General features: G+C 40.9%; 1 protein-coding gene across 2 annotated transcripts in view; it reads left to right on the forward strand.

Annotated features, from left to right (window-relative positions):
- The window catches only part of cdh4 (cadherin 4, type 1, R-cadherin (retinal)), a 241,205-nt gene that overhangs the window by 167,827 nt on the left and 45,744 nt on the right, over positions 1–27,634 (forward strand). For both annotated transcript variants that reach the window (XM_086291574.1, XM_086291575.1), the window contains exons 5-6: positions 2,819–3,001; positions 24,076–24,231. In XM_086291574.1, the coding sequence (XP_086147700.1) occupies positions 2,819–3,001; positions 24,076–24,231 (339 nt within the window). The remainder of the gene's footprint in view (positions 1–2,818; positions 3,002–24,075; positions 24,232–27,634) is intronic.

Raw genomic sequence — 27,634 nt, forward strand, 5'->3', positions numbered from 1 at the left:
CAGCGGTCATTGAAAACAGCGTCAGGGTTGGATGCCTGCTTTTTTTTTTCATTCTGCTTTAACTTTGTGATTAAAGCCTGATGATGTTGACAGTCCACCCTGGAAAGCTGCAACTCTCAACAGTCAAAGAGAAACAACTAAAATTTCAACTTTTGTTTTCTTTTCTCTTTTTTTTTAGATGGAAAGTTTTATTTTTAAATGTCTTTTTTTCTTCAATTTAGGTTTTGATAAAAGATGTCAAAGAACATTCGTCTTATTGGAGACTAGCGCTCTGATGTCTTTTTGTATTAATGAAACTAGAAGGGAAACTGCTGCAGTAAAAAAAATCAAAAGGTCTGAATCAAATGTTTCAGAGCAGATATATCAGTGAGCACACACGCTTATTGTATGGCTCTGCCTGTTTGTCAGACTGATAACCTCCAGATGTCAGCTTCAGGGCTCAGGGACTGCGGGCTTGAAGACTGCCCCAGCAACACGAAACATGCCTGGGAGCAGAGAGGTGCCAGCTGGCCCTGCATGCCTTTGGGTTTCAGGAGCCTCCGGCACATCAGAGGCACACTAACTGACTCCTTGTTATGTGTTCGAGCGCACAATCACACACACTGAGACGTGCAAACTCACAGACAACTCACCACGCACATATGTTCATGCATTATTTTTACACAATTGCCCATGTGCGCACATGCATTGCACATTGCATTAAGGCTGGGACACACAATTCTCCATATGTGCGCACAGGCATGACTGAACTCACTATTCAGACCAAAAAAGAAAAATCCCAAACCTAATGTGCACCTAGTTCCATGAAAGCCCACCGAGAGCGTGTTCCAGTTTTTCTTTGTAATTTCGGGTCTGTCAGGATGCCAGCAGCCTGTCATCTGCTATGCTGTTTGAAAATGACAGTCACATGCAGCCACTATACTGATATCATCCACAAGCAGGCTTACAATAAAGGATATCTCCCTTTGGTTGTTTGTCACTCTGCCTGACTGTATCTCTTATTCACTTCTTCATTCCTTCCAAGGAATGTTGAGGCCCGACCGATTGGAATTCTTCAACCTTGTTATCATCAGTAGGCAGATCGATAAAGAGTATCCATTCATTTATTGTGTTTTCTGCTGATAGCCGGGAAAGCAGATAAGGGTTTTATCATAGGAGCAGCAAACCAAACTGAACATAGCTGAGGATGAACTATGGCACATGTCATAACTGACCGTATACGCCTGTATAAATATTCTCAATCATCATCATTCCGTTTGGAGAGTCGGGCTTTTTTTCTGTTGTATGTTTGTCATGTTGATATGCCGGCTTATTTTCCCTTGTTTTTGTTTTTAACAGACATTTGCTAACACACTCAGCCACAGAAAAACTCTCAAATTCACAGACAGAGACTAATTCCACCTGCCTACCGTGGATGGGCCTGGCACACGCTGCCTCCACTGCGCCAGTTGGTACCTGTGAGTGTTTTGGATGAGTGAAGCTAGAATGAGAGCCATCTTATCTGGGAAACACATCTGGTCCCCTCGTTCTTCTTTCTGTCCCCTAACCATTCACCCCTGGTTGCCCCGCTTCCCCTACGTGGCGTTCCGGCTAAACCCTCAGCCCCTGCTGCCTCAGAGCCTGAGCTTGAGCTTACGGTCCAGTTCTCTGAGCTGTGAATGAGGGAAGAGTTAAAACAAAAGATGAAAAATGTTCACTGTGTTTGTTCGGGTGTAGCTTACAGTCTGCCTCCCTCGCAGGGAAAGCAGATGTGCGCTGATAGGATGAACTGCCGGCCTGCGTTTGGCGTGGTAACTCGTCTGTTTGCTCGTGCGCACACGTCCCTGTGCCACTGTGTTGTGTGTATTCCAGGTGGGACGAGCGGGAGGATTTCCACTGTGCTTCAGGTGACAGCGACACACTGCCAGTGAATGTGTGTGTGTACGCGGGGTGCAGAGACAACAATAGGATTATAGGTGGATTACAGAAATATAGCCATATTACACAGGAGGACACCATAGAGGATCCGGGGAAAAACACTCAGTCTTTTACACACCCTTCTAACCCTTATTTCACCAGGCAAGATGAGTAAGAACACAATCTTCTCTCTGCAGCCATAGCTGGGGGAGGTCAGTGCAGTGTGGTGGGGTGTCTTCGCCCATGCACTGCAATGTACAACTTGTCCCCACCACTGTGGTCTGTATGATGTTTGAAAGTGCATCAAAAATAAGAGAACACACACTCTCTGAGAAACAGAATACTAGTCCAGAGCATAGACATGATTTAGTCGCTAGCGACTGTTCTCAACAACATGAAAATAATGATTAAAAAAAAACAAAGACAAAAGGGTGCTTTACTATTTGATTTGATGACAGAGTTGTGTCTGGGCAAAGTGTTGCATGGGAGGACAGGGATGGGAGGAAAGCATGTCTGTCTGCAAAAATCTGTGCTGGGATGCAGACAAAGCACAGCAGCTCTATGGACAAAACCCAGCTATGCAGCCTGGGGGGAAATCTCACTTTCTGAGGCAGAAGCTGAGGACTTGGGCAGGCTCAGGTGTCATGCCAAAGGCAGGAATTGTGATGCAGCCGCATTCATAGGGATGTTTATTTATATTTCCCAGTGCCTGCCTCCATCACTCTCTTAAAACCTGTTGTTACACTGACACCAGGTATTTTACTTTTAGCAGAGAAAACTTTTCATTTCACAGCACTTTGTAAAATCACCTTCAAGCCCGGCATGGCAAAAATAATATCAAATGAAAGATTACGCAAAATTATTCAGTGCAGGACATAGAATGGCATGATATATTATGATATGTGTGGCATTTTCTTTTCAGATTGGCATTGAGGAAATGCTGTCAAGAGTCTGGGACTCACCACCCAGGGTTATCAAGTTCCTTCGAAAACATCAGAGAGGCTCCTCTGCCAACGGGCTGAGGCGACAGAAGCGAGACTGGGTCATCCCGCCTATTAATGTGCCTGAAAACTCCAGAGGACCTTTCCCTCATATGCTTGTCAGAGTAAGTGACAGTCTGAGTAACTTCAGCAAACAATGTGTCTTCTCCTGATGTGAAATATGTTTGATGCACCACAAACTTTTGTATAGTTATCTTTGCAGCGAAAAGCTAAGATTGAAAGAAGAACCAGGTAGAAGCCATGTTTTCTTTCAAAGTACTTACCGAAGCAAAGAAAGAGAGAAGACTGGGGATTATTCTGTAGTATCTCTTACAATCACCATGAGGCTGAGAGATTCTACATTTTGAGATTTTCTATCAAGCACACCCAGCGGGTAAAAAAGCACAGCTCTTGTCTCTGATTTAAGTTATGATGCCAGGTGATTTGTCTGCTGTGCTTCTGGGGACCACAAAAAAATCAATTTTTTTTTTTTTAAAAGGGGGGAAAATACCTTCTTTGGAAATAGGGTTGTTTAAAGGAGTAAGTTTTTAGGGCTATTGTAAGTCAAATATGCTTACATCTAAAGTGATCACTCTGGGAGAAAGTTAGAAGTGGTATGTTTTTCTCACATGGGGCAGGAGGCATAGGGAGGTCAGAGAGGTAACAGAAGAAAAAGTCAAGGGAGGAGAGCAAGACCTCTGCCTCGAGGTCAGAGTGGAATAAAACTGAAAACAGTGCTGATCTGGCTTTTTGTTGACTTGTGTGAAGACTAAGACGAGCGGCATTAAATGGAACGTGAGCTGGGGTTAGGCTGTCGTGAGACAGGTTAGTTTTACCCTGCTGAAGATGTGTTGTTGCTATAGCAGTCCTGTTCAGTACGACAGGAATTGCAAGTTTAAACATTTGATGTATGTGTTTGGCTGAGGAGCCAATGGTGCGAAGCTACCACCTGCAGGATTGTGACCGAAAGCCTCTAAGTCAGAATCCTGCCTAGATGCAGTGATATCCACAGCGCTGTGGAGCCGTTCATGACTGGGACGGCCAAATGATAATGTCCCCTCTTCAATATCACACTCACGTTTGTGGAGAACCTTGTGCTAAATAACTTGTGAACAACCTTGTAACAGAAGGTGACTTAACCCAGTATCTACCCAATGAAAGAAACATTAAATTGCAAAATATTTTGGTCGAGCTCTTTTTGAAATGAGCAAAAATATAACTTTCTTGCTTTGTTTCAGAAGAGCAGAGCTACAGAATACTTATTTTCTCTCAGTGAGATTTCTACATCTTCTGATGTAGCTTTTCCACTACTTTTTCACATCACAGTGCATCTCTTTGTGGGTTATAGATTCATGTTGTTATCTAGTGTACAAGGAGCCCAAACACTTTTTTAAGGATGGATTGTGGACGAAGATGCAGTCAGTTTTGTTTTGTTATTGGGACGGTGTTGTGCACATTTCAGTTCTTTAGCTGTGACATGGGGATAGATACAAAACATGCAAAATTTTGCATGTAAAAAGCTGCGGATAAAACACTGAGAATGCAAACAGTAAAGCCAAGTGTCTCAAGAAAGCCAAGTGTCCATATTTAAACAATTTCATTTTTAAGACATTTTTACCTTTTATGATGCTGTGAGCTTTAACAGTGTTTTTATCAATTCAGCCTCCAGCCCGTTTTTGTCTGTGCATGAGCTCAGGTCTCTATAAATTAGACTTTGTGAAATTTGTGCTAATAAAGCCTTATTTGAATATGTAGCAGAACTGACAAGTTTTTGTAAACCAGTTTCGGGGTTTTTGGCTGCTGCACTGATCCCCACTCTTTTACATACACGGACATCTGGATTTATTAAGGGTTTATATACAGCACCCAGAGAGCAAATATCCACCAAGGCAGCTCACACTCCAGGCAGTATTTACTTTTAAGGGAACAGTATTCTTTTATATATTGATTTTGTTTTCTTTGTTCTTTTTAAGTGCACTTTGAGAAGTTAGTGTGCAGTAAAACCAAATGCAAAGTACAAGCTGCTGTTATTTGCCCTGTTTAAACCTGTTTTAAACATAATTATAAGGGCTTGAGGAACTATTTTGTTTAATATTACTATGTGGCTATAGTGCATTTTTAGCATTCATTTCATTTGTTTAGTAAAATGTGTTTAAATGTTTAGTTATAAATAACAAGAGAAAAAAGTTTTGATCACAAGTTTATTTTGTTTTCCAAGAAAACAACAAGAAATTATACGTATTCAGGAACGGGGTACATGTACATCGTGTACTCAAAAAGTATCCAGTGCCAACATGTTCTTGTCAGTCTAAAAACCTACGATTTAAAAAGATTCATATGGCATTATTATCACTTTGATCTTTCTCTCTTGAAGGAGAGGTCAGAGGTCAAATGTGACATGATATTTTAAATCTTCGTACTGTACTTTCTATTTGCTAAGCATACACACCACATTTGTAAGAATCATAGCTTCTGAGTTTTAAGGCTTTCTGTCAAATTTTGACCAATAAATCACTGAGTTGACCTTGAAGCCCCTGGTGGATGTAAGCCAAATTATAATGGATTGTTAACACGACCCCAATCTGCAGCCTTACAAAGTTTTTTCCCGTCAAAACTTTTCAAGTTGCCAAGCTTAACCCTTTAAAGCCGGTCAGAGCGGGCACGCTCCATTTTGCGCAACTACTTTTAAATCCCGGTAGCACTGCAACCACGTAAGCTAGCGCAATAATTTTTTTTGCATATGAAACCGGAGGAGTTGTACTTACATCTTATGCCATCAGCTTGTCCTCGGTCACAGTTTCCTTCCACATAAAGCTTTGCAAAAACTGCATAAAAAGCACTTGCAGCAACAAAAACATAATATTCCAGAAACACGCTTTGCCGATCCGATCAGCTGTTCATAACACTTCCTACGTTGGAATAGACGTCAGAGCGAACTTTTGCATGTCCGCCATTACCTGCCCGAAACCGGAAGTGACGTCATTTTCGCGGAAATGTAGTTTTTTACCATCAGGGCCTCATGAGCCTATACTGGTGTTTTTAAAAGTTATCTTTGACTTTATGACTTTCTGTGTCATTTCTGGGACGCTTAGGACTCATATTGCACTGCTGGAAATAGTTTATTTTGATTCATATGCTGCTTTTTTGCTAATTTGCACTATAATATCGATACTATCGAATTTCCCAGAGGAACACACCCGAGGGATTAATAAAGTTCTATCTTATCTTATCTTATCTTAATATTTATTTTTGTTTTTCCTGCAGTATATAAAAATTGGTGTATTTCAAAAATAAAACTATGAAGACACTCAAAATAAATTTCCTGTGGTGGGAAACTATTTTGTGCAACTTTTTTGTATTTACAGTTTTGAGGGATAAGCCTCTTAAATTTCTCTAACTAGAAATATATGTTAAAAAAACAAAAACGATTTTCAATTTTTTTGTAGTTTATTGCACTGTTTTGCAATTTATGTAATTACTATGCACTTAATGCATACATATTATTAAAATTTGGGCATTAACAGTTGTATTGATGTATAACAACTTGAAATGCTCCCAAAAATGGCACTACAGCATGTAAAAATATAATATCAGCTCTGGCGGACTTGGTTCTATGGTAGGTCTTAAAGGGTTAAAGACAGAATGACAAATGCTACCAAAAACATAACCGAAACCATAACCTCCTTGGCAGCTGTAATAAAAGTGTTATCAGAGCCAGAATACACAAATAAATTTAATTGTCACATGGAATGTTTTGATAATAATGAAAAGGAAGATGTGGGTTTTGATTATCAGGCCATCGACAAACAAGCGGGCTGTGAATACACTTGTGGAAGGCATGAGTAATGCTGCTTCACAGTAATTCAGGTTATTTAAGGTTATTACAGACTTTGATCAGTGTGAGTTGTGAACAGAGAGGAGGGAGCAAACAATAACAACACGAGGAAGTACGTTTATGATCGTGAAGTATCAGCTCTTGCATATCTGTCCAATGTCTATTCTGTGATTCAAACTGGAGCTCTGTGAAGACTTTTACCAGTTTGTCACTTTTACTGTTAAAACTTTGAGGTCGCTTCAGGCCATTCTGGTTGAATGTTAGCTTGTGTGCTGAAGTACTTTATTCCAGTGCTGAATTCTGTCATACGTACACTACAGATACCTCTGTCTGTGCAAACAATGACAAAAACAAAGCGCAGTTTAACCAAATAGGATTGCCGAGGTTTTTCCACCACTACCCTAGACTACATAATCACATGTTGGCTGTCAAATTGAGTTTTAACCCTCCAAACAGACCTTTGCTGCTGAATTTGTTATGAAGTCGAACATGAAAAGGAAACAGGGAAATGCATGGAAATGAAAAATGAAATGAAAAAGTAATTGATTTTAAAATTCAAAACTACATTTTTACTTCTCTCACTCTGAGCACATTTTAGAAAAATAAGGCATGTATCGCCGGTCTAAAGTAATGATTCCAGTCACACATTTCTCTTTCAATAATACCAGTTTTAGTTTGAATTGTAAGCATTTTTTTCAGAGCACATTTGCTGTTAGAGCCCCGGGACTTGAAAGAATTCAATTTTACTCTGCAGCCCATCTACCACTCTGTCATTCTCTGAGTAAAATGTCACAATTCTCAAAATCAAAAGGAGAGAATTTGACTATACTGGTATGTAACCAGTCCCTAATACGACCAGTGCAAAACAAATAAGGAAAATCTAAAGCAGGACTCTCGTGGGGGTGTCACACTCTTGTGGCTGAGTGCTGGTTGTCTAATCTCTCCTCACTCACTGCCTCTTATCAGTCACCAACACAGAGATGCAGCTTTTACTACCATTTCTGACACACACAGACACACACTAACACACACAAAGTCCCTTACGCCCATTTGTACAGTAAGGCTTACACTTCAGGATTACGGAAATCGCCTTTCACAGGCGTGTCAGCTAGCATGGAAGCCCTCAGCCTCACACACAAACACACAAAACAGGGCCGTGAAGTGTCACAGGAGGGCCCAAATTGTGCTGCCCTGCTGGAGAAATGGACCCTCTTTTATCCCCTTTTCTTGTTGGATTAAGGCTTTTCTGCATACTTGTGACCGCGTCAGTGCTGAGGTTGATCATGCTCTTACATACATTGCACCACAGTATAGATGTGCCTTATCCCTTGGCCGGAGCGGAAAGCAGTGCACCATAAGGGATGCGACTCTCTTGGTCTGTGCGCTTGTCTGTCCCCGGCTCTCTCTGCAACATATTTCTTCATTCTGACAGGCTGCCGAGGAAAGGAGCAGGGGGGGATTCCGTGCTTTATCTCGCTGGTCTCAGAAGTAGTCAAGAACAACCTTTAAAGCTCTCACACTTGATTTCAGGACACACTCGCTCTCTTTGAGCTTTGTCCTCTCGCGTTTCTACACTCAAGCTCTCACGTAAAGCTTCATCGAGCTTGGAAAGACCAATTAACCATTGGTTAATTTTACATTGTGGGTCACATACAACCCACTTTGATCTTAAGTGGGCCGGCCCAGTTAAACTCCCCTTTCGGTCAGTGTAAAGAAATTAATGTAACTAAAAGAAGTGCGATTTCAGCAGACTGTCTCAGATTTTGTACATGATAAAGTAATTATTCTGTAGTAAACGAAAGCAATCTGTCAGCATGACAGCTTAGATTTAACTGTAAAATATACATTTGTTAACTGTGTATTTAGCTATCAGTTACACTGGTTTAATATACATGCAAATGGCCACAGGGAGGCCTTAATCATTAGAAAAAGCTTCAAAATACAGTCAAAAGTTATGCCATTAGTCCAGCAGGCCAGATTGGAGTCTTTGCTGGGCCGATTTTGGGCCCCAGGCCTTATCTTTGACACCTCTGCACTAGGATATGTGGTTTGTGCCAGTTAATCATAATTTATAGTCCATCTGTATACACGTTTCTGTTCTGACAGAGGGAGGAGGGGGCTATTTACCAACTAGATGCACGTTTACGCGGCCCTCCAAGACCCTGACTGCTCTGTAGTTGAACGCAGAGGATGTAAGAATAGAATAGAATAGAATAGAATTCAACTTTATTGTCATTGCACATGCACAGGTACAGGGCAACGAAATGCAGTCTGCTGAATGTTAATTGGTTGACAATTGGGCCGGAATAGAGCAGGGAGCAACATTGGAGTTCACCAGGAATCGCAATCAAAAACTTCAAAAATAAAATATACAGCATGAAAAGCACAGACAGTGGCTACAGTGGACACGTTTCATTGTGTTTGCTACTCTGTTTCTCTTCAGCAGTTTTTATGTCACTGCATAACTTTACTCTTCTCTGCGACTTGCTGACAGACCAACAACAGCACAAGCAAGAAAGGCCAACAGACCAGTCTTACTTGTGCCACATACTTTTTATACTGCCTTGATCTGGCAACAAAGCTTTCTGCAGGCAGGCGGGCAGTCCTCGGACTGGAGCGGACAGTGAACGTGCTACCTCTGCAGGATCATAAATGCTGCCTTAGACGGCTTTAGATCCAGTCCCTGCTAGTTTAAATCTTAATAAATATTTAGAAAGAATTCCTCATAGCAGACGTACATCATGCTGGGACGTGCTACATTTACGTCCAAGCTAAACAGAAATTTATTCTTCAAAATCATCAAAATAAATTTACATAAATCCGCAGTTCCTTCTGTAAGTGCTGAGCAGCATTGTTTTTCGGGTGTCCATGCTACTGTAAACCACACCATGCAGGTGCTTGCTAAAAATTTGACAATGGAAACTCCTGCTGGTGGTCTGTCTCTGTGTGTTAGCCCTGCGACACACTGGCGATCTGTCCAGTGTACCCCGCCTCTCGCCCTATGGTAGCTGGGGCAGGCTCCAGCCCCCCCCCCACGACCCTGATAAGGATAAATGGAAGAGCATGGATGGATGGATGAATGGATTTAGTCTTATTTCGTTAATCATTCATACATACACTCATTAGTTATTCATGTTGTGTTTCATATCATTCTCTCATTGCCAACACCATCACACTGTTAAAGGTTTGATTGCAATATCCTGGTTCAGTTGCTCAGAGCCAATTTTTCTTCATTGAAACAAATGGAAATGGCTCTCTCTGTTTCTCTGTCTCCCTCGCTCGCTCGCAGACACCAGTGGCGTAGAGGAGCTCCGTTCTACTGCAGGCCATATTTACCTTGACGTGTGCGTTTCAGTCATGAAGAACTTCAAGTGGTGCAGCTTTGATGGCATTGATTTACCATTGTGTTCAAATGGAATATGCTTCAAAGCTTTCGCTGTCAAATTATTTGACATGACAGATGTAAGTGCAGTGGAAATGAAGAGGTTGAAAAACAGCTTGAGTTAAATGGATACCAAGGTAGATAGCAAGAATTACTCCCTTTTTTTTGGAGGAACTGAATAGCGGGGAGGACGGTAGATGGAAAAGGGAGAATGGGGGACAAGCTGAGATTGAAACAAAAAAGAAGAAAAGAAAAAAATGGAAAGTCTTTCGAGAGTGCTGTAAATCTGCGGGGTGAGAGAGGCCAACATTAGTTTCAGGCCATTTGTGGCATTCTCATCTCAACCGTCTCCTGCAGCACCTACACTGGGGCCAATGAGGCAAAACTGATGGAAAGCAGTCTGAATATAGGAGAGAAAAAATTCCCCTTTTCATTTAACCAGGCTGCAAATATTGGCTTCTTCCCTGACCCACGGTTAGGACAATGAGTTGGAAATAATTGGGCCGAGTGTGGACAGTTATTTTTAAATGTGATTGCACAAGCCAAGAGAAAACATGACAGAAAAATGTCTGTATTTGCTGTTTCTGTTATGGCGCATTATTCTATACCATTTATTATTGCACTAAATTTCACTGCAATGATGCGTTTATTACATCTTCTTATCGTACGGCAACATTTGAAAGTAAAATTAAGATCTTGTCTAAACCAGCTTCTCAGTAAGATTTAGTATGTTTTTTAATAACTCACTCATATATTCTAATATAATATATATTGTAATATACCATAGTATCATAAGTGTCACAGACTGAATAACTGCAGTAGGAAGTAAACAAATGTTATGTGTGCCAACCACTTCAACATCCGAGTGACCTTTACTTTTAAAACCAAAGGAATGTCTGCTTTTTAATGGTATTTTTGTAACTAAAATCTGCGTGTGTTTATGTGTTTATATTTTATGTGCAGGGGAGAGAGTTAGCTCATTTGTAATGACACTGTAATGTCTGTACAGTTGTTTGCTCAGTACCCAAAATGAAAACACGGTGGTGTATTTACAACCTCGCATTGCTCAGTGTATTTCATTACAGCTCATAATGAGTTTGTAATATGATTTTTGGATGCGCTTGTGTTGTCTGCAGTTTTATTGCATCTCTTGTGCATTGAAATACATTGTGTCTACTTTGTGTGTCTACACACCTTGTGTATTCACCATTCTGTGTGTCAGTATCCCTGTATCCAGCTTTTGGCTGTTTGCGTTAGCGGGACAAAAGGCACCTCTGTATATTAAATTATTCAAAAGCTGGTTTATCTAAATTTAACACTTGGCAGAAATCCTCACCTCCCCAAAAAGTTTGCACACTGATTACTTATTCCCTGCAGCCCACTTTCTAGATGGAAATCACTTGTACTTACATCCATTCACTTCTGCTGCTGCCGGTGCTGATGGTGGGAGCTTTCAAGGATACTGTAGGAAACCAACTTTAAGGCAAACTTTTCAAATTACCTACTTTAGCACTTCAAACTAGGGCTGCTCGATTATGGCAAAAATGATAATCACGATTATTTTCACTGAAATTGAGATCTCGATTATTTGACGATATTTATTTAACCCTTTAAGACCTACCATAGAACCAAGTCCGCCAGAGCTTATATTATATTTTTACATGTTGTAGTGCCATTTGTGGGAGCATTTCAAGTTGCTGTACAACTATTATAGCCCATATTTTAATAATATGTATGCATTAAGTGCATAGTAATTACATAAATTGCAAAAAAGTGCAATAAACTACAAAAAAAAATTGAAAATCATTTTTGTTTTTTTTGCATATATTTCTACTTGGAGAAATTTAAGAGGCTTATCCTTCAAAACTTTAAATACAAAAAAGTTGCAAAAAATAGTTTACAACAGGAAATTTATTTTGAGTGTCTTCATAGTTTTATTTTTGAGATACATCAATTTTTATATACTGCAGGAAAAACGAAAAAACAATCCTATGATGCAAATTTGCAAAGAAAACAGCATCAAAATAAACTATTTCCAGCAGTGCAATTCGAGTTCTAAGCATCCCAGAAACTATTCAGAAAAGTCAAACATGACCAGTATAGGCTTTTAAGGCCTACAAGTAAAAAAAACTACAATTTCCGCGAAAATGACGTCACTTCCGGTTTCCGTAACGGGGTACTTACGTTTTTCTTACCTCACATCTGCATTTTGTCTTCATTTTGTTCAAAAACACGAAGTGTTGTTTTTCATCTGAGGTGTTTTCGACTCAGTTTTCAAGAATCAGACGTTCTGGTGACTGTACATAAAATCAGCTGGTTTCGGCTGATTGGCGAGAAGTCACATCTCATATGAACTTCAGTTCTTGAATACACTATGGCTGTAATTTATATCTATGTCTTTATTTACACTGTTAGCGCCTCTTATGAGGACAGTGCTAACAAGAGTTGTCAGCTGACTCCAGGTTACACTAATGAGGTGAAAAGAAATTAATATCCGGAGAGATTTCTACTCGTCTCAGACATGGAGCATTTTTGAGTTTTACTCTGAGATTGCATAAATGTAGAGCCTAATTGGATTAAGCTCTTTAAGTGCTGCAGTGGTTCGATTTTGCAGTTTCCTACAGAGTGCTTCCTGAGTCCCAGTCATCACATTATCTGTCCAAATTATTACCCCACCGCAGTCGGCTGTGTAACATTTTTATATAATGTAATTAGAATTGAATGGAACAACAAACATCACGCCTTATCCTCTAAGTGTAAAGGTGAGGTCAAAGATTTGAAATGTCTCCACTGTTGTTTTCTCGAGCCTGTCTATTGGTGATAAAAACTCGCTTCAGTTTTTAGCTTCAAGGGGCAGAGTTTGTTGACATGTCTCTTTGGTTTAAATCAGGACATCGCTCACTCGCTTTTCCCCTGACACAATTCCTCAGATTGCGTCCCAGAATCCCAGAGTTTCATCCATAATGATAACACGCAGTTTCCAGAAATAAAGTTCCCTTAAATGTAGTTCTGCATACTTTACCTTTTCCTAATGGGGAAGTGCTGTCTAACCCAGCTTCTCCAAAAGATCTGCCAAAACAGCTCGCTTGTTTCCATCTTCTTAGAGTACAGGTCCTCCCTTTGGAGCTGTCCTGAAAGTATGATGCACTTTTCAGCTCTGGCAGATGATTACATTTTAGACGCCTTAGACTGTTTGCGCCATTTGATCCTGTTCCTTCTTGGCCTCATTACTGCTTTCTGCTCTTGGAACAACTCTTTCATGAGTGTTCAGCTCATAATGTAACTTTTAAAAGTTTAGGACTAGAAATCTTTGTCATGAAATGATGCATGCTACGGAAGAATGTTGCAGCTTTGCTTTCTTCTCGGTACTTTCTCATGGAAAATCATTGTCTGTGATTTAGAAGTGGCCACATATAAATAGATAAATATCCCATAAAAGAAACTGTAATGCTTATTTAATCAATATTTATACGGGCAGTGGAATACATTGCTTCTGTAATTGGGTTAACCCACTGAGAATTACCACCCAAAGCCTCAGTTCCACTCAGCTCTGCAGAGCATTTTAGCATCCTGTTTTATAGCCTGCATCTTTAATGTTTACATTTTCTCTCACCAGTCTCATAAACCTTGTTTCAAGCTAGAACCAGACACCAGAACACCAGGCAGTCAGCATTACCTGCTGGCTAGATTTGCCCGCTAAAGAGGCAGATGAGAGGAAACATCACAGCTTCATTCTTTTTTCTTTGGGTGCACACTATCACCACTGAATAGTATTTGAAATAGCCGTAGATTTTTGGTGCGAGGACAGTTCAGTCTGCCTTTGTGAGATTCAGGAAACGCAATCTCCGACATGATAAGTGCAGAGAATTTGTGTACAAAGGAAAATTGTGCACAGGGGGCTTTTCTTTGTCGCTCTGTGTCTGAAGATGCGTGTCTGTCCCTCTGCATTGTCCGTGCGTTTGAGTGAAAGTATGTGTCTGTCATTCTCAGCATCCCCAGTCGGACAATTAGAAGGTGACAGTCCCATTAGAGCTGGCCCGCTAGTACAAAGGCTGAGTGCTGTTGTGAGTGACACAGAGCTCAGCCTCTCACTAAATAACTGTCAGTCTGCCCTCGTCCACTCTGACCCCTCTGGCAGCCTCCCTCTGAGCCACTTGAACTCCCCTCTGGGCGCTCATTGGCAGCCTTGGCAGCTCCCTGAGCCAAGCGTGGCCCTCCTTTCAAGGCAGGCCTCTAACTGATTGGTTGGACGCTGCTAGCCTTAGGCGTGCCAGAACGGCTTTCAACTGGCCTCAGGGTGCTGCTGATTGGCTAGGCTGTCACGGACGCAGGTCTCCTGTGGGAGCATGTGGCAGCAGCTTGGGTTTATGGGATGCAATTTGACAGAGGAGGTAGATGGAGGGGAAAAGTGCAAGAGCAGCAAAAAGCTCCCTGCTCCTCCCTCCCTCCATCTGTAGCTCTGTCTGCTAAAGTACATCTCTTTGCTGTTTGTTCTGCTCCTTCCCTTTAGTCAGCCTTCCAGCAGCCAGTCATGTCTTCACTTATAATTATCTTTGTGGCAAATTTCTCTTTGCTTGGAAGACCTATAATACGCTTTACCTATCATCCTTATTTTGAAAAGCCTAGCGTAGTGTAGGAGACTATTACTTTTTAACGAGTTAAATCTCTCTGGGGGTCTGCGGTCTGCTTGGGGTGGGGTAGGACAAGTACGTCAACCTCTCCGCCTGTTTCATTCCTATTGCAGAATTTCTTTCTAAGGGAGACAGAATAGTTGTATTTGCTCTGTTCTTCTCCCACGCTGCGAATCAGGGAATTAATGCCATTGTTAATGCAGAGAGACCACTGGTACATTTCAACAGGATTCTCGCCTCTTGCAGAGCTCATCTAAATCGCCTGGCTAATGCTGTAATTGGGTTTGTGAGTCACTTCTTAACTTCCATTAATATTTGTTCTCCCTCTAATTGCCCCTTTTTCCTATCCTACATTTCATTCCTCGGTCTGGCTAATGGTCTGAGGTGGAGGCAGTGATGTGCGTGCGAGTGTGTGCGCTTGACAGAACATCTAATCTATTTTTGAGCAGGTACATGATGTTAAAGCTGTGGGACTTCTTTCTCTTCACTGGTTAATGATGAATGGCATGCAGGATGGTTATGGAGGATATTGGAGTTTAAGAGGAAGATGTCAGAAAAGTTCACACTCCAAATTTGTGGAACCACCCCCAGATTCATGATCCAAGTATACTAAGGATGAGAAATATCTGTCTTCCAAAGACTTCCCATCTTAAGGAAAAGAAAAAAAAAACACTGTTTGAAGGTTGTTTATTGGATATGCTGCTGGCATTCTGAATGCTTTCTGCTTTTCATTAAAAGACATGTTCCTTGACGATGCCTCTGCCTTCTCAGAGATTTTCTCCTAAGCTTTCCCCCGCTCTTATCACACTCACCTCTAACTGGATTGTCTTTTCCTCTTATATATCACATTAAAGAAAAAGTTCCTCTGGAGGGAAAAAACATCACCCCCGAAAGGCTTTAGCCTTGTTTTCTTAAATTGTCAAGAAAGGAAAAAAAAACCTGACTCTATTATCTTTAAATCCAAATCTCGCTCACAGAAGTGTTACCTCAGGAAACCTTAAGAATTCAAAGGACTCAATTCAATTGACTGTATTAGAAAGTGAAAAAAGACCAGTGCTAGTACCGGAGCAGACGAACCTTTCTCAGATGGCAACCCGGCTCGTTTGTATTGATGGGACTCTCACTGCTTCCTTTCCACTGGGAGCAATGGGAGAATGGGGCACATGGGGCTGAGAGACAGACAAACTAATACGCAGCACAAATACAGACTGCACATCAAACGAAAGGAAGGATGTGTAAGGCAAAAAAGAGACCAGATTCCAAAGCTGTAGGAGCTCAGTTCATTTTGTATTCAGTTTCCGATCCATAATGGACTACCCTGCCTTTGTGCTGTTCTTTATGAGTATAAGGGATAACTGTGTGCGACGGTGGCTGTCAGTGGCTCTCGCTTGAGAGATATTAAACCTGAGCTCTCTGCAGCTTTCCACTCACAGGGCGCCTATGTGACTATTTTTAAAATCATCTGCACCATTCCCTTCTCATGACGCCACTTAACTGACAGGTTTTACCCCATTTGTCGCCACTCTCGCACGCGCAAGGCTGTTATTGTATTCCGCAGGAAGAAAAGTTGGGAGGCTGGCAAAAACTTGAGGTCCTACATTCTCTCTAATTGGAAATTTTGTTTCCATTTTGTCAGCCCATGTTTCCATTTCTTTCATCCTTCACTTTCTTATTCCCTCCTATTTCATTTTGTTGGATGTTTGTGTGGATGGCCTATCACACTATTTGAATTCCTCTTCCCCATCAAAAGCAGGGTACATCAGCTTTGAAGAGTGACAAGCACACAGCAGGAGGGATCAAAGCAATGCAAAACTGAAATTTAAGAGGAAGTTAAAAAGCATGTAGTTTTGCCATTTCCCTCATGTTCAACAAAGAGAAAACAGATACTGTATAACAGCAGGAAAAGATGAGACATTATCAAACACAGCGATTTTCAAGGATGCCTGTGTAGTTCTCAGATTCACAGATGCTTTTGATAATGCCGTTTAACATAGCAATTCGTCCGTTCGCAGAAACGCGGGTTGGGAACCATTCCCGCGCCCCTATGACTGCAAAGGTTTGTTGTCAGATCGGAATACTTTAACCCAAGTGGTGACACCAAAGTCAGACTGCTTAAGATAAGAAAATCAATTGTCTTTTCCAGCGTGGCAGTGTCATTTTCTTTCCTTAAAACCACTCAGTGAGGTGCCACACATGCAATGAATCTGCTATGAAAGTGTAAAAAAAGGGAAAGGGAAACCAATGAAAGGATATTTTAAAAGAAATTAAATAGCTTGCCAGCAATTCCCCAAGTCAATGGGCAGCAGTGTAAAAAGGCGCAGTAAACCAAATACAAATGAGACATATGAGCTTGCAGCTGAACCCACCACATATTCACACTACTACTTCAGGGAAATGTGAACTAAGCAGCAACACCATCAGCGAACAAATGAGGTCTAATTATCTCTTAAAACCTGGCTGAAAATGCTCAAAATCTTATGATTGATTCCCGTTTATGCTGAATCCATCAGCTCCTTAAAACAGAGCACCAGTCTACACTATTTCAGTTATAGATGACAAAACTATATTGTTATGCCCTGTGTGCACATATGTGCCTATGTACAACTTTGGCTACAAACTGAGACTAAAAGCAACGACGACTTGTCACTATATACCTACGAGGCATGAAGACAGTAAGTAGGTTCTATTAAAGGAATCCTGATATTTGGCAGATGTTGTCTTAACCGTGTTTGACAGCTCATGTCTGTGCCCTGAGTGGTTGGCATCATCTCCCCCCATAATGCATCTCAGCATGGAAATGTCATTACTTTGGCTTTTCCTGCATTTAACTACTTCATATTAACCATCCTTCAAACTTACAGACTTTATACCAAACTCTAATAACTGCAGTGCAGTAGGTGTTTTGATATTTGACTTTTGGTGGCATCGGTGACATTTACTCCTACCAAACATTATAAATAGACGACACTGACATGTTTACCACTAAGCACAGAATATTAAATGTGTCTGCGTTGGGTAGGGATCAAGAGAGAGAACTGGAGCGCAAGCCCCATAGATAAGAGAGTTAAATATAAAAAATTAATTTGACGCAGCTGTAGCATAGACAAAAGAGATGAAACTAATCATAGGCAGTCACAAAAATAAGATTCAAGGGGGAAAAACAACGCTGCATAATTTACAGTGCATTTGATCGTTACCTAGATACAGCAACATCAGATGCCCAACACAAGAGGGAAATTTAGATGTTTTTCAGTCTTATTGTCACTGAATCAATTTATTAATTATGAGTCATGGTAAGTTTTTATTTTAGAGAGACAGAGGCAAGAAATAGAGAGTCTGTAATTCCTTATATGTGTACACACAGAGAGATGCATAGATATAGATATATGTGTGTGTCAGCATTATTCAGACCTTCAGATCCATCTGTTGACCTCGAAGGAGAGGTCAAAGGTCATATGTGACATGATATTTTGTCAACTATATGTTGACAGATCACACCAGGCTTGTACTATGAGATTAAGATGCTGTAGTTTAGCACAGGTCATCTTCTAATTGGAAGGTTGGTGGTTTGATCCATTCTGCATACCAGAGTGGGCAAAAAACTGAACCCCAAGTTGCTCTCCAGTGTGAATCCTAGAAAGAAAAGCATTTAGGCGTGGAAAAAAGTGCTATGCTAGATGAGGTAATTTGTGGGAAGTGAAACCCTCAAGGAGATTAGAAAAGAACCAGTCCATTTACAATAATAAGTTTTAAAGACATTATGTCAATTTTCCACAAAATCATTAAGTTGAACTTGAAGATCTTGCTGCATCTATGCCAAAATATAATGGATTGTTTACATGGCTGCACTCTACACCCCTACAAAGAAGTCATTGAAAACCTCTAGTGCTGTCATGTTTACAGACAGAGTTATGATATGCATGCAAACACTACCAAAAACATAACCTCCTTGGAGGATGTAATTAGACAGTGCTAAACACATAACTAGTCACCTGGCTTAGCTATTGTGTTGTAGCTCATTGCACTAAAGCTTATTTGGGGGAGTAGCTCTGCAGCCGACCAAGCAAGCTGCCTATGTACCTGTGAATGCCGGTTTGTTTACACGTGAACATTATTTGCTATTCGTTCAGATATATGTGATAGAAGTAAGAATGCAACGACTGGTTATTTTGAATGAGCTCTGATATGTGGAGGCAGTGATGAGCAAGCTTGAACTGTTAGCGCTGATTTATTCTAGCGTTTCTTCTTAAATCAGTCATTTTTAAAATTAAAAAAAACTTTATTGATTCCAAATTTATTCTGGTTTGGTCTTTCCAAACCACTACAGCAGAGGTAAGATGAGTAGCACTAATTTAACCGCCCACTGTATGTTCACTGTCTGTGTGGGACATTTGCACGAGTACAGGGTATGCTTTTTGGACAAGCATTTGCTCAATTAAAAAAGTGATCATTAGTGGCAAACAGCACGCACCATTGTCATAACAGTATATTAATAGGAGAGTGTTTTTTAAGCCTCCCTAACCTGTGGGGGTCCCTTTAATGTGCCCAGAAGGCAAAGCGAGGTGACTGAGCCCAGAGCAATAAAATATAGAGTGAGCCTGGAATGTGTGAAACCAAAGGATTACAACACAGGCCTGAAAGCATGGATGAGACATAAAAGAGGCCATCAAAGCGTGTAAACCATAGAGTCCCATTATTGTGTGACATTAGCCCATGGCACACATAACCCTTAATGATCCCATGGGTGCCTGCGGCACGCTGTCCTAATGACTTCCTGGTTAAAGGATAGTTGTTTCCTGGGAAAGAGAAGAATAGCTGCACACGTGCGTGTCCCTTGTACAGCAAAATCCGGCTGTGTTCATTTTGCAGCGTTGCTAGAAATAAGTTAGACTCGGAGTAAATAGATGAAAAACAGAGTGCCATCAAATAAACACCAAATTAGTCCCTGTTTATGTCGGCATCAAACTACTTATGCAGATAGGGCGATCATACAGGGTTGGATCAATTAAAGGAGATTTGGACAGACTGAAACTTCACAGTGCGCTAATTAGGCAGCCAGCCGCTATGCTAAATAAATGGAAATGTATTCCTTTCCGTTTCTTTTCTTCTATGTGTTTGCGTGCCTTGTGTCACCCCAAGGAGTTTAAGCAGAACACTAATTCATCTAATTTTCTCCAACTCCCATTGCTTTCGCTCTCTGTGTCTCTCTGCCTCCATCCCTCTCCATCTTTCTTCTCACGCTGATAGCTTGTCTCCCAGGATCCTAGCAGTTGTCAGTAATCAAGGAAATCACTCTCAGAGAGCTACAAATAGGTCACTTATCTGATGTCTGTTCTGTTCTGATCTGACTGAGACAGACAACCAGTTAAGTCCCTTGCATCTGCCTCTCCCTGCTATTTTAAGTGTGATTAGTAGCCATTCGATCTACTAGGAGGAACTGAAATAACAAGGAGAATTAAAGATGGGGATAGATAGACACTGAGCGAGAAAGCAAGAGGAGGACAGAAATCCCTGCTTTCATCATTAGCATTCTATTCAAATGGCTCAATTGAGCAGTTGTCACTCATGGGATTCCCGGGGCACCGAGAAACCGCGCTTCTTCATTTATTCAATTTATTGATATAAAGACTCTTCATTAAGAGACACCAACAAATATGACATCTGGTCTCATGTGGCCTTGATGTGGAATTTTAAGAAGGCATAAGAGCAAAAGGCCGCATGATGTGTAAGAGTTCCTTTGTCTCCTCTTGGGGCTATTATACTGAATTGCTAACTGCACTCTCTGAGCTTTGAAGTTCCGCCGAAGAAACAGATTGCTCGCAAACACACACTGTCGGTAAGTAAACGTGCACAAGTCCGCATGCAGACTCGCATACCCGTGGCAGGTGAAAATTTCATGATTCCCTCATGACGGCCTTGTGAATTATTGAACTGAGCTGGTCCTTTTGATCCACGCATTGGTGCACACAGAGAGAATCTCTTACCTGTCAAACACTTCACTAAACTCACATACATGACTACAAGCTGCTTCTTATCCACCCAGGAAATGTCTATGCTAAAAAAAAAAGAAGAAAAAGCCGATTCGGGGTGGTAAATTTTTCTTTTTCTTCATCTTCTTCTTCTTTCTGGCTGTCCCTGCAGCTTGAGCAGATGTTTGTTGTTTGCGCGTGTGTGTATTTCTTCTGGTTTTGAGCACAGAGCCCTTAACGTGTTTGTCTCCTTCACAGATAAGACAGAAGATTTCACAGGCACGTTCTCATTACTGAAATGCATAATGCGTCTGATCTGTTCCACATTATCTGTCTGTTATCCAAACAAATGACACTGATGATGAGGGTGAATGATCAAATTATGTTATTGTTTATGCCATAATTTCATCCTGCTTTGATTGGCAGATAGTGGGTGTTGTGAATAATAAATGCAATTAGTCCTACAGTATCTTCGTGCTCCAGTGATTAAATGCCAAATGGAACCGCCTAAGTGCACAGATTGATAGAATTTTTACAATATTGTACATTACACCTGAACCTGCAGCATCCACAAATGGATCCTGTGTGAAGCGAGCTCAGGAAATGAAAATTGTGAAAGCTACAGAGGAGCGCTGCACCGTGGGTGTGGGAGCACCACGTTCGAAATTAAGAGAGAGGGTATCATGTTCAAACAGAGAAATGTTTTATGCAGCAGCCACCGTCACCACTGAACGGATGAAGTAATTTCATTTTCATGCATGATCTGCAGCCCCACAGACCAGGAAAATTGCATAGGAGGGGGAAGAGAAAGATAGAGAGAAAAAAGAGTCAAGACTTCCCTTTTCTTCATTTCTCCATTATTCCCTCTGACTTGTAACCATAGTGATGGTTCAGTCCCAATAAAGTAGAAAAAAAACCAGGAAACCCGGCGTTGTGTTTAGAACGTGAGTTTGAAGTCGGAGGAAAGATTATTTGATTACCGCTGCAGAGCTAAAACACCAGCACCGAATTTAATTGGCAGCTATCCCGATTATTGATTGATTCTCTCGCTCCGCCTCCCATAAACCCTCTTCCTTCTACACTCACTAAAGTCTCACTACGGTCACTCAAAGCCTGCGTCACCTTAAACACATACGCACTGCACTCTCTTGCACTGCTGACATTTTTGGAAGTATTTGTACTTTTTCCTCTGTTCTACTCTATTCCAATAATATATATTAAAAAAGCATTGCAGCTTTTTTCCACTACAGTTAATGATTTTCCGTTTTTCTCTGTTTGTCTACAGTAAAACTTGCATATGCAAACTTATCACAATCGTATATAATAGATTAAATTAGAAGAACAAATTATTGGGCCATTTGTAATACTTTCAGGAATTTAATGAACAAAATGGTTAATTAATTGTTAAACACTTTTAATCAGTATTGTCAGTTGTAGCTTTGCAACCTATAATCAGCAGTGTGGCCACTTAACTTAAGCCCACCCTTAATCCTTGTAAAATCCCAGGGAAAAGTCAAGGTGAGCTAGTTATTGACTATTGTAATCAGTCGTTTGCACTGCTTTGAGACAATCAAGATGTTTAGCCTCTTATCTCTCACCCAGTACTACCAAGCAGGCATCCAGTAGCTGAAAGTTATTGTACAACATGACAACAACTGCAAACATACAAAAATCTTTTTTAAAAAACCCCAAAAAACATCATTTTGCTATGTTTCACATTAATAACAGTTTGGGTTTTTTTGTTGTGAGTTCTTATTTAGTTTAACCACTTTACTCCCATGAAGTTATTTTAAAAAATACTGAGAAATTGGCTGGAAAGGATGTCATTTCATAAACATCACCAGTGGTAATTCTTTATGATTACTAGCTGATTTTTGTTGTAATGTGCAGCAATTAAATGGAAACAAGCTTCTTCCTCCTGCTCCCTTATTCACCACAGCAGGTAGCACAATGTGTGGGATTTGACAAGTTTTCACACCAGATGTAGTTCCTGACAGGTCGCTCTGAGGCGTTTGGGTCTCCTCCCGGTCTTGAACAAGGGATCTGTTGCTTGTTTAGTAAATGTGGAAGCCTCTACACTACAGAGACACACCAGTAATCAAGTGAAAACCAAGTGGGCTGTTTTTTAACATCTTTTGTTAACATGAGCTCTCAAATGTCCATCCCTGATAGAAATGCCCCTTTCAGATAAAAGGTATGAATTAGCTATATAAGTAGTATTTAACTGTACTTTAGGGTTAGTATCTGTAAGTATTTGTCCACAGACAGCCAAGCCTGTCCATGCTACTGGAAGGTGTAACTGCAAACATACAACAAGAGAGAAAGGTGTAGTATGATTACAGAGTTATAGGGGATATGTGTAAATATTTTATTTTTATAAAGTTTGCTAGTCCAGGCCCAAACTGGCCGGATTGCTGTTGATCTGGTTCTTGAGGTTATTCATCATTTATCTGTGAGACTTGTCCTGCAGATGCACAGAAAAGCCACAGTCTTGGTTTGCTGCTGGCAATGGTAGACCTCGTTCTGCTTCCTGGGAGATCGCTTGCAGCAATCTACCATTACCAGCTGCAGTCAGTATGGTGGAGTCTGGGGACCCATCGGGAATCTTTTGATGGCTAGGCCTCTGGGGGCGGTGGTCAGTTCTCGGGATTTCCAGTGTTGATATCCGGATAGTGAAAAAGTGGAGAAAAAAAGTCTGTTTTTTTGTTTTGTTTAACCTAAAACAGCTAATAAAAAGCAAAATTCAAGCTCAGAGAAAAATGGAGTACCAGTGGTGTAGCTTTTCAGTGCTAGAGATACTATCTCACAGGAAGTGGTGTCATGCTACGTCTCTTTTCTTTGCCTGTGACTAAATGTGTAAAAGCTGAAATGAGAAGAAATGTAAAATGAAGTCATTAATCAGTTTCACAGTCCAGGAAAGTCTCCATCAGAAATGCTGTCATTGTTGGACATGAAGTCATGTTGATTCTTTTTTTCAAGGCTTCTGCCATAATTCAGACACATGCCATAAAATCTGCCATAAAAGTAAAGAAAATCAAAGATCGGACAAAAATCTGCTGGCAGTACATCTATTTCCCCTCAGTGCACATTGTTCAATCTTCCATTTTCACCTCTGGGCTGTAGGTTCAAAGACACAAAAGAGAGTTTTCTGTGAAAATGTTATCATCAATGTATCTATCATACTATCATATCCACATACTGTTAGTTTTCTCACAAACTTTTAGTTTAAGGTCATAGTGTGTTTTTGACAATTTATGTCACATACTGTTCTGCTCTGAACATTTTGTACTTTTTGTTGCAATTGCAGGCAAAGCTTGAAAGGACTAAAAAAAAAAAAAGATTTTCCTCTCTGTTCAACTTGCTTCTCTGGCTCTGTCCTCAGATCCGCTCTGATCAGGATAAGGATGTGGGCATCCGCTACAGCATCACCGGAGCAGGCGCTGATCAGCCCCCGAGTGGTATCTACAACATAGATCCCATCAACGGCAACATGTTTGTCACCCAACCTCTGGACAGAGAAGAAAGAGCTTCCTTCCATGTAAGAAAGAAATGTCTCTACTCGCCTGTTTTTGTTTTCTCTCTAGCTCCAGTTATGTCTGTCTCATTATCTCCCAATTATCCCTGAGGAAATGTGCCGGGGCCCATCTCTTCCCCATCTACCTTTCCTTTTAACAAGTAATGTCGTCTGCCAAAACTAAATGACAAGTCAGGGTGCATTCAGAGCAATCACTGCTCTGATGTACAGTACCTTCACATCAGCCGCTCCAGGAGTTAATTGAAGCCGAAATCAGCTATGAAATGAAGACTGGTTTGACAAAACCCACTGCCGCGGAAACTGCCATATGGATTTGGGTTTAGCAGTGCAGAGTAGGAGGATTTGAACACACAAATGCAAAGTGATGTGCAGGTAAATTGTTGTGCACGTTTGTGCCATCAGAGCTAACAAGCTTGGCATATGTGTGTATGAGCTGGTATATGTGTGTGTTTCTGTGTATGGCATGCTGATTGATAGCTGATTTACCGTTAGTGGGCTCAGGTCTTCTTTTCCACCTCTCTTACTTTCTGTCTGTGTCCCACTTTCCTTTTTGCACTTCAATCCCACACATTGTTGCAAACTTACCTCATGCACTCTGAGCAGCTGCGCTGCTCATTGGGGCAGGCTGACAGCTGTATAGTTAGCCTACATGTGGCCTAGTGATTCCCTACCACACTCACGCACACATATGCACACAGAGAAAACCAGATGATTGGTCTCTCTGGAACCTCGGGTTAAACAGCTTTTCATATGTGTGAATTAAATATGCAGGGCCACATGAGGCTTGTGCTAATGCTAGGCCATTGGTTCATATACTCACATTACAGGTTTCAATTTATCTCAGCAAAGACTAACACCTCCACTTGAGGTGAATGCCGGTGTCAGAGTCACAACTCCTGCGCGCCTGTCAGAGTGATGGATGGCTGAGCCGCCGATAGAGCTAATTCAAAAGCATGCTCCTGTCTCTTCAGGAAAGAGGGGAGGGGGTGCCTTCATTGCATACACTCAGCATTATGCCAACAGTACAAACTTTGAATGTATACACACAGGCATGCACATAGATATGCATTGGTAAATTCCACAAAGCTCTATGTGATTGTCTTCTTGATTAGTTTGTCTTGCTTTTCTCATGCAGATGATCCTCTTGTTCCCTCACTTGCTGCATTCAGACTCTGGTCACTGCTGACTGTGTATGTGATTGTTGTCTCTCCATACCTGCTCGTACTCTCAACCAGCAAATTGGGATCAATAAAGCAGGCAGGTTATTGGTCCCTGGGAAAGGACAGCGGCTCAGTAAACAGTTCTTATTTGACACAACCTGTAGTGAAAACAGCATGTATGGTTGAGAGCACTTCAAGTTGAATGAACCTCCTATTTAGACACCGTGGACCCATGCTGCTTGTGATGTGATGTATGATTTACTGCAGGAGAATGTAGCTAGTGATCGACCCACGGGAAATTTAGTCCATGACTTTCCTCCTTTTAACTTGATAGGAAGCTCCCACCACTACTGTGTGCCCTCATAGGCCAAACTTTGCTTGTTAGTTTTGGGTTCAAGAGAAAAGAGAGACAAGGCTGCTGTTTTTGACTAGCACCAGGGGGAAGTGATCTGTGAGGTGAGGAGAGTGGGTGTTAGCCTGAGCTTCAGTTTTGTAATACAGACCTACTGTGATGAAGCAGGGCACAAGGAGAATTGCAAGAAGAAGAAAAAAAACCCAAATGTGCTTTTTTTTCTTTTTCCATCTTTTGTTGCATGAATGCATGCACTGAAGCATACAGGAAGGGTTATAATCTAAAAGATCCGGTCATGGACAGCTGGTATACAGCATTTTTTCAACTGGCCTCAAATACAAGTAATTTTCTGGAACCATTATGCTTATTACTGTATTTATATTGATATTGCATTCAGCTACAATAACAGCGCTGTGAGGCTTGAAATGGCAATACTAACATGTTTATGTTGTGACGCCATGATGTTAACGTGTACTAAATGGCTTTAAAAATAGACACTAATGGTAATGTAATTAGTTTTGCAAGCATTTGGAGTTAAATCAACGAGCTGGCCACGTTTTTTATGCCATTCCTTCTAAAGCATGTTAAGATGTCTCAGTAAATAAGTTTAAACTTTGACCAACTGCTGGAACTCGACTTTAAAAAATCAAAAGATATTCAGATTCATTAGACTTTATCTTCTAAGCTAGGTTGTCTTAAACCCATGGCCTCCAAAAAGTAAGTCTAAGCTAAACTACAACTGAAATCATAAGTTATAAGTGTTATTGTGAACGAGGTATAATTAAAATAGTGTAAATGCTTATCTAACTACGTGTCATGTGAGCACGCGAAGATCCAACACAGTCAAGCGAACATTAAACACTCTTTGCCAGCTCCCTAATACAGAGTGTCTGTGTAGAGTTTGCCAACATGGGCATAGCAACATTATGGAACTAGCACAGGTAACTGCCCGCTAAATATACAGCAATTGGGTAGCTGCTCTGTGCCCTGCTTCCTGTAAGAGCCACTCATGCAGCAAGCTGACCAAATCCAAACTGAATATTTCATCTACACTATCTGCTGTTCCATGCAGCACGTGAGACAGAAAAAATTCCAACAATATCTTGATCTTCATGTTCATGTGAGGTTATGTATGACACATCTGTAAAGGATAACTCATGAGCTTAATATTCCATGCCTAATTAAGTGAGCGCTTCTTAATTTTAAGTTAATGCAATGGATTTGGTTTAGATGACTTGAAAATAAATCACCTCTGAACAGCCTACTGGTTATTTCTTTTGGCGAGATAAGAATAGCGCTTCACAATATTAATTTTACATGTTATGAGATGAAGATCTAAGTTTTTCCTTGCAACGCTCACGCCTCATACATTGGACTGAGGCATGAGTGTTGCAAAGTTAATTACTAATTAACTCTCAACATGAGCATTGGCCAGAAGTCATTAATCACTACATGAGTCTTTATCATGGCGGACTGTTGCTAGCTAAAATGTAGCACTATTCTCAGTGAGTATATACAGTTTATTTACTCATGTATACATACATATATTGTACATAGAGTACATATAGTGTAGGAACTAAAGAGAAGAAATTATGTGATTGTGTTACCAGCAGCCTGTCACAAGATTCTTAAAGCTACAAGGTAACCTTGGCCTCAGAATCTTAGCAGGAAAAATAAACACTCCACTTGAAGCACCATGCTAGTATAGCTATACATTGGCTAAGGGAGCCAATGGTGCAAAGTACAAACTGTATTTCTCCTCTGTGGTTGGTCCAGTCATCCTAAAGCTCACGCTGCAGAATACTGATGTTGCTTTCCACACATACATTTGCAGTTTGCACAAGGCACACTCATCCAGGCCCTGTGATCACATTTCCAACCCCGCCACTGAGCA

The sequence above is a fragment of the Aulonocara sp. 'chitande type north' Nkhata Bay genome, linkage group LG5, assembly GCF_057382095.1.
Source record: "Aulonocara sp. 'chitande type north' Nkhata Bay isolate Kocher_YH1m ecotype deep benthic linkage group LG5, A_spYH_male_GT1.1, whole genome shotgun sequence".
Classification (NCBI taxonomy): Eukaryota; Metazoa; Chordata; class Actinopteri; order Cichliformes; family Cichlidae; genus Aulonocara; species Aulonocara sp. 'chitande type north' Nkhata Bay.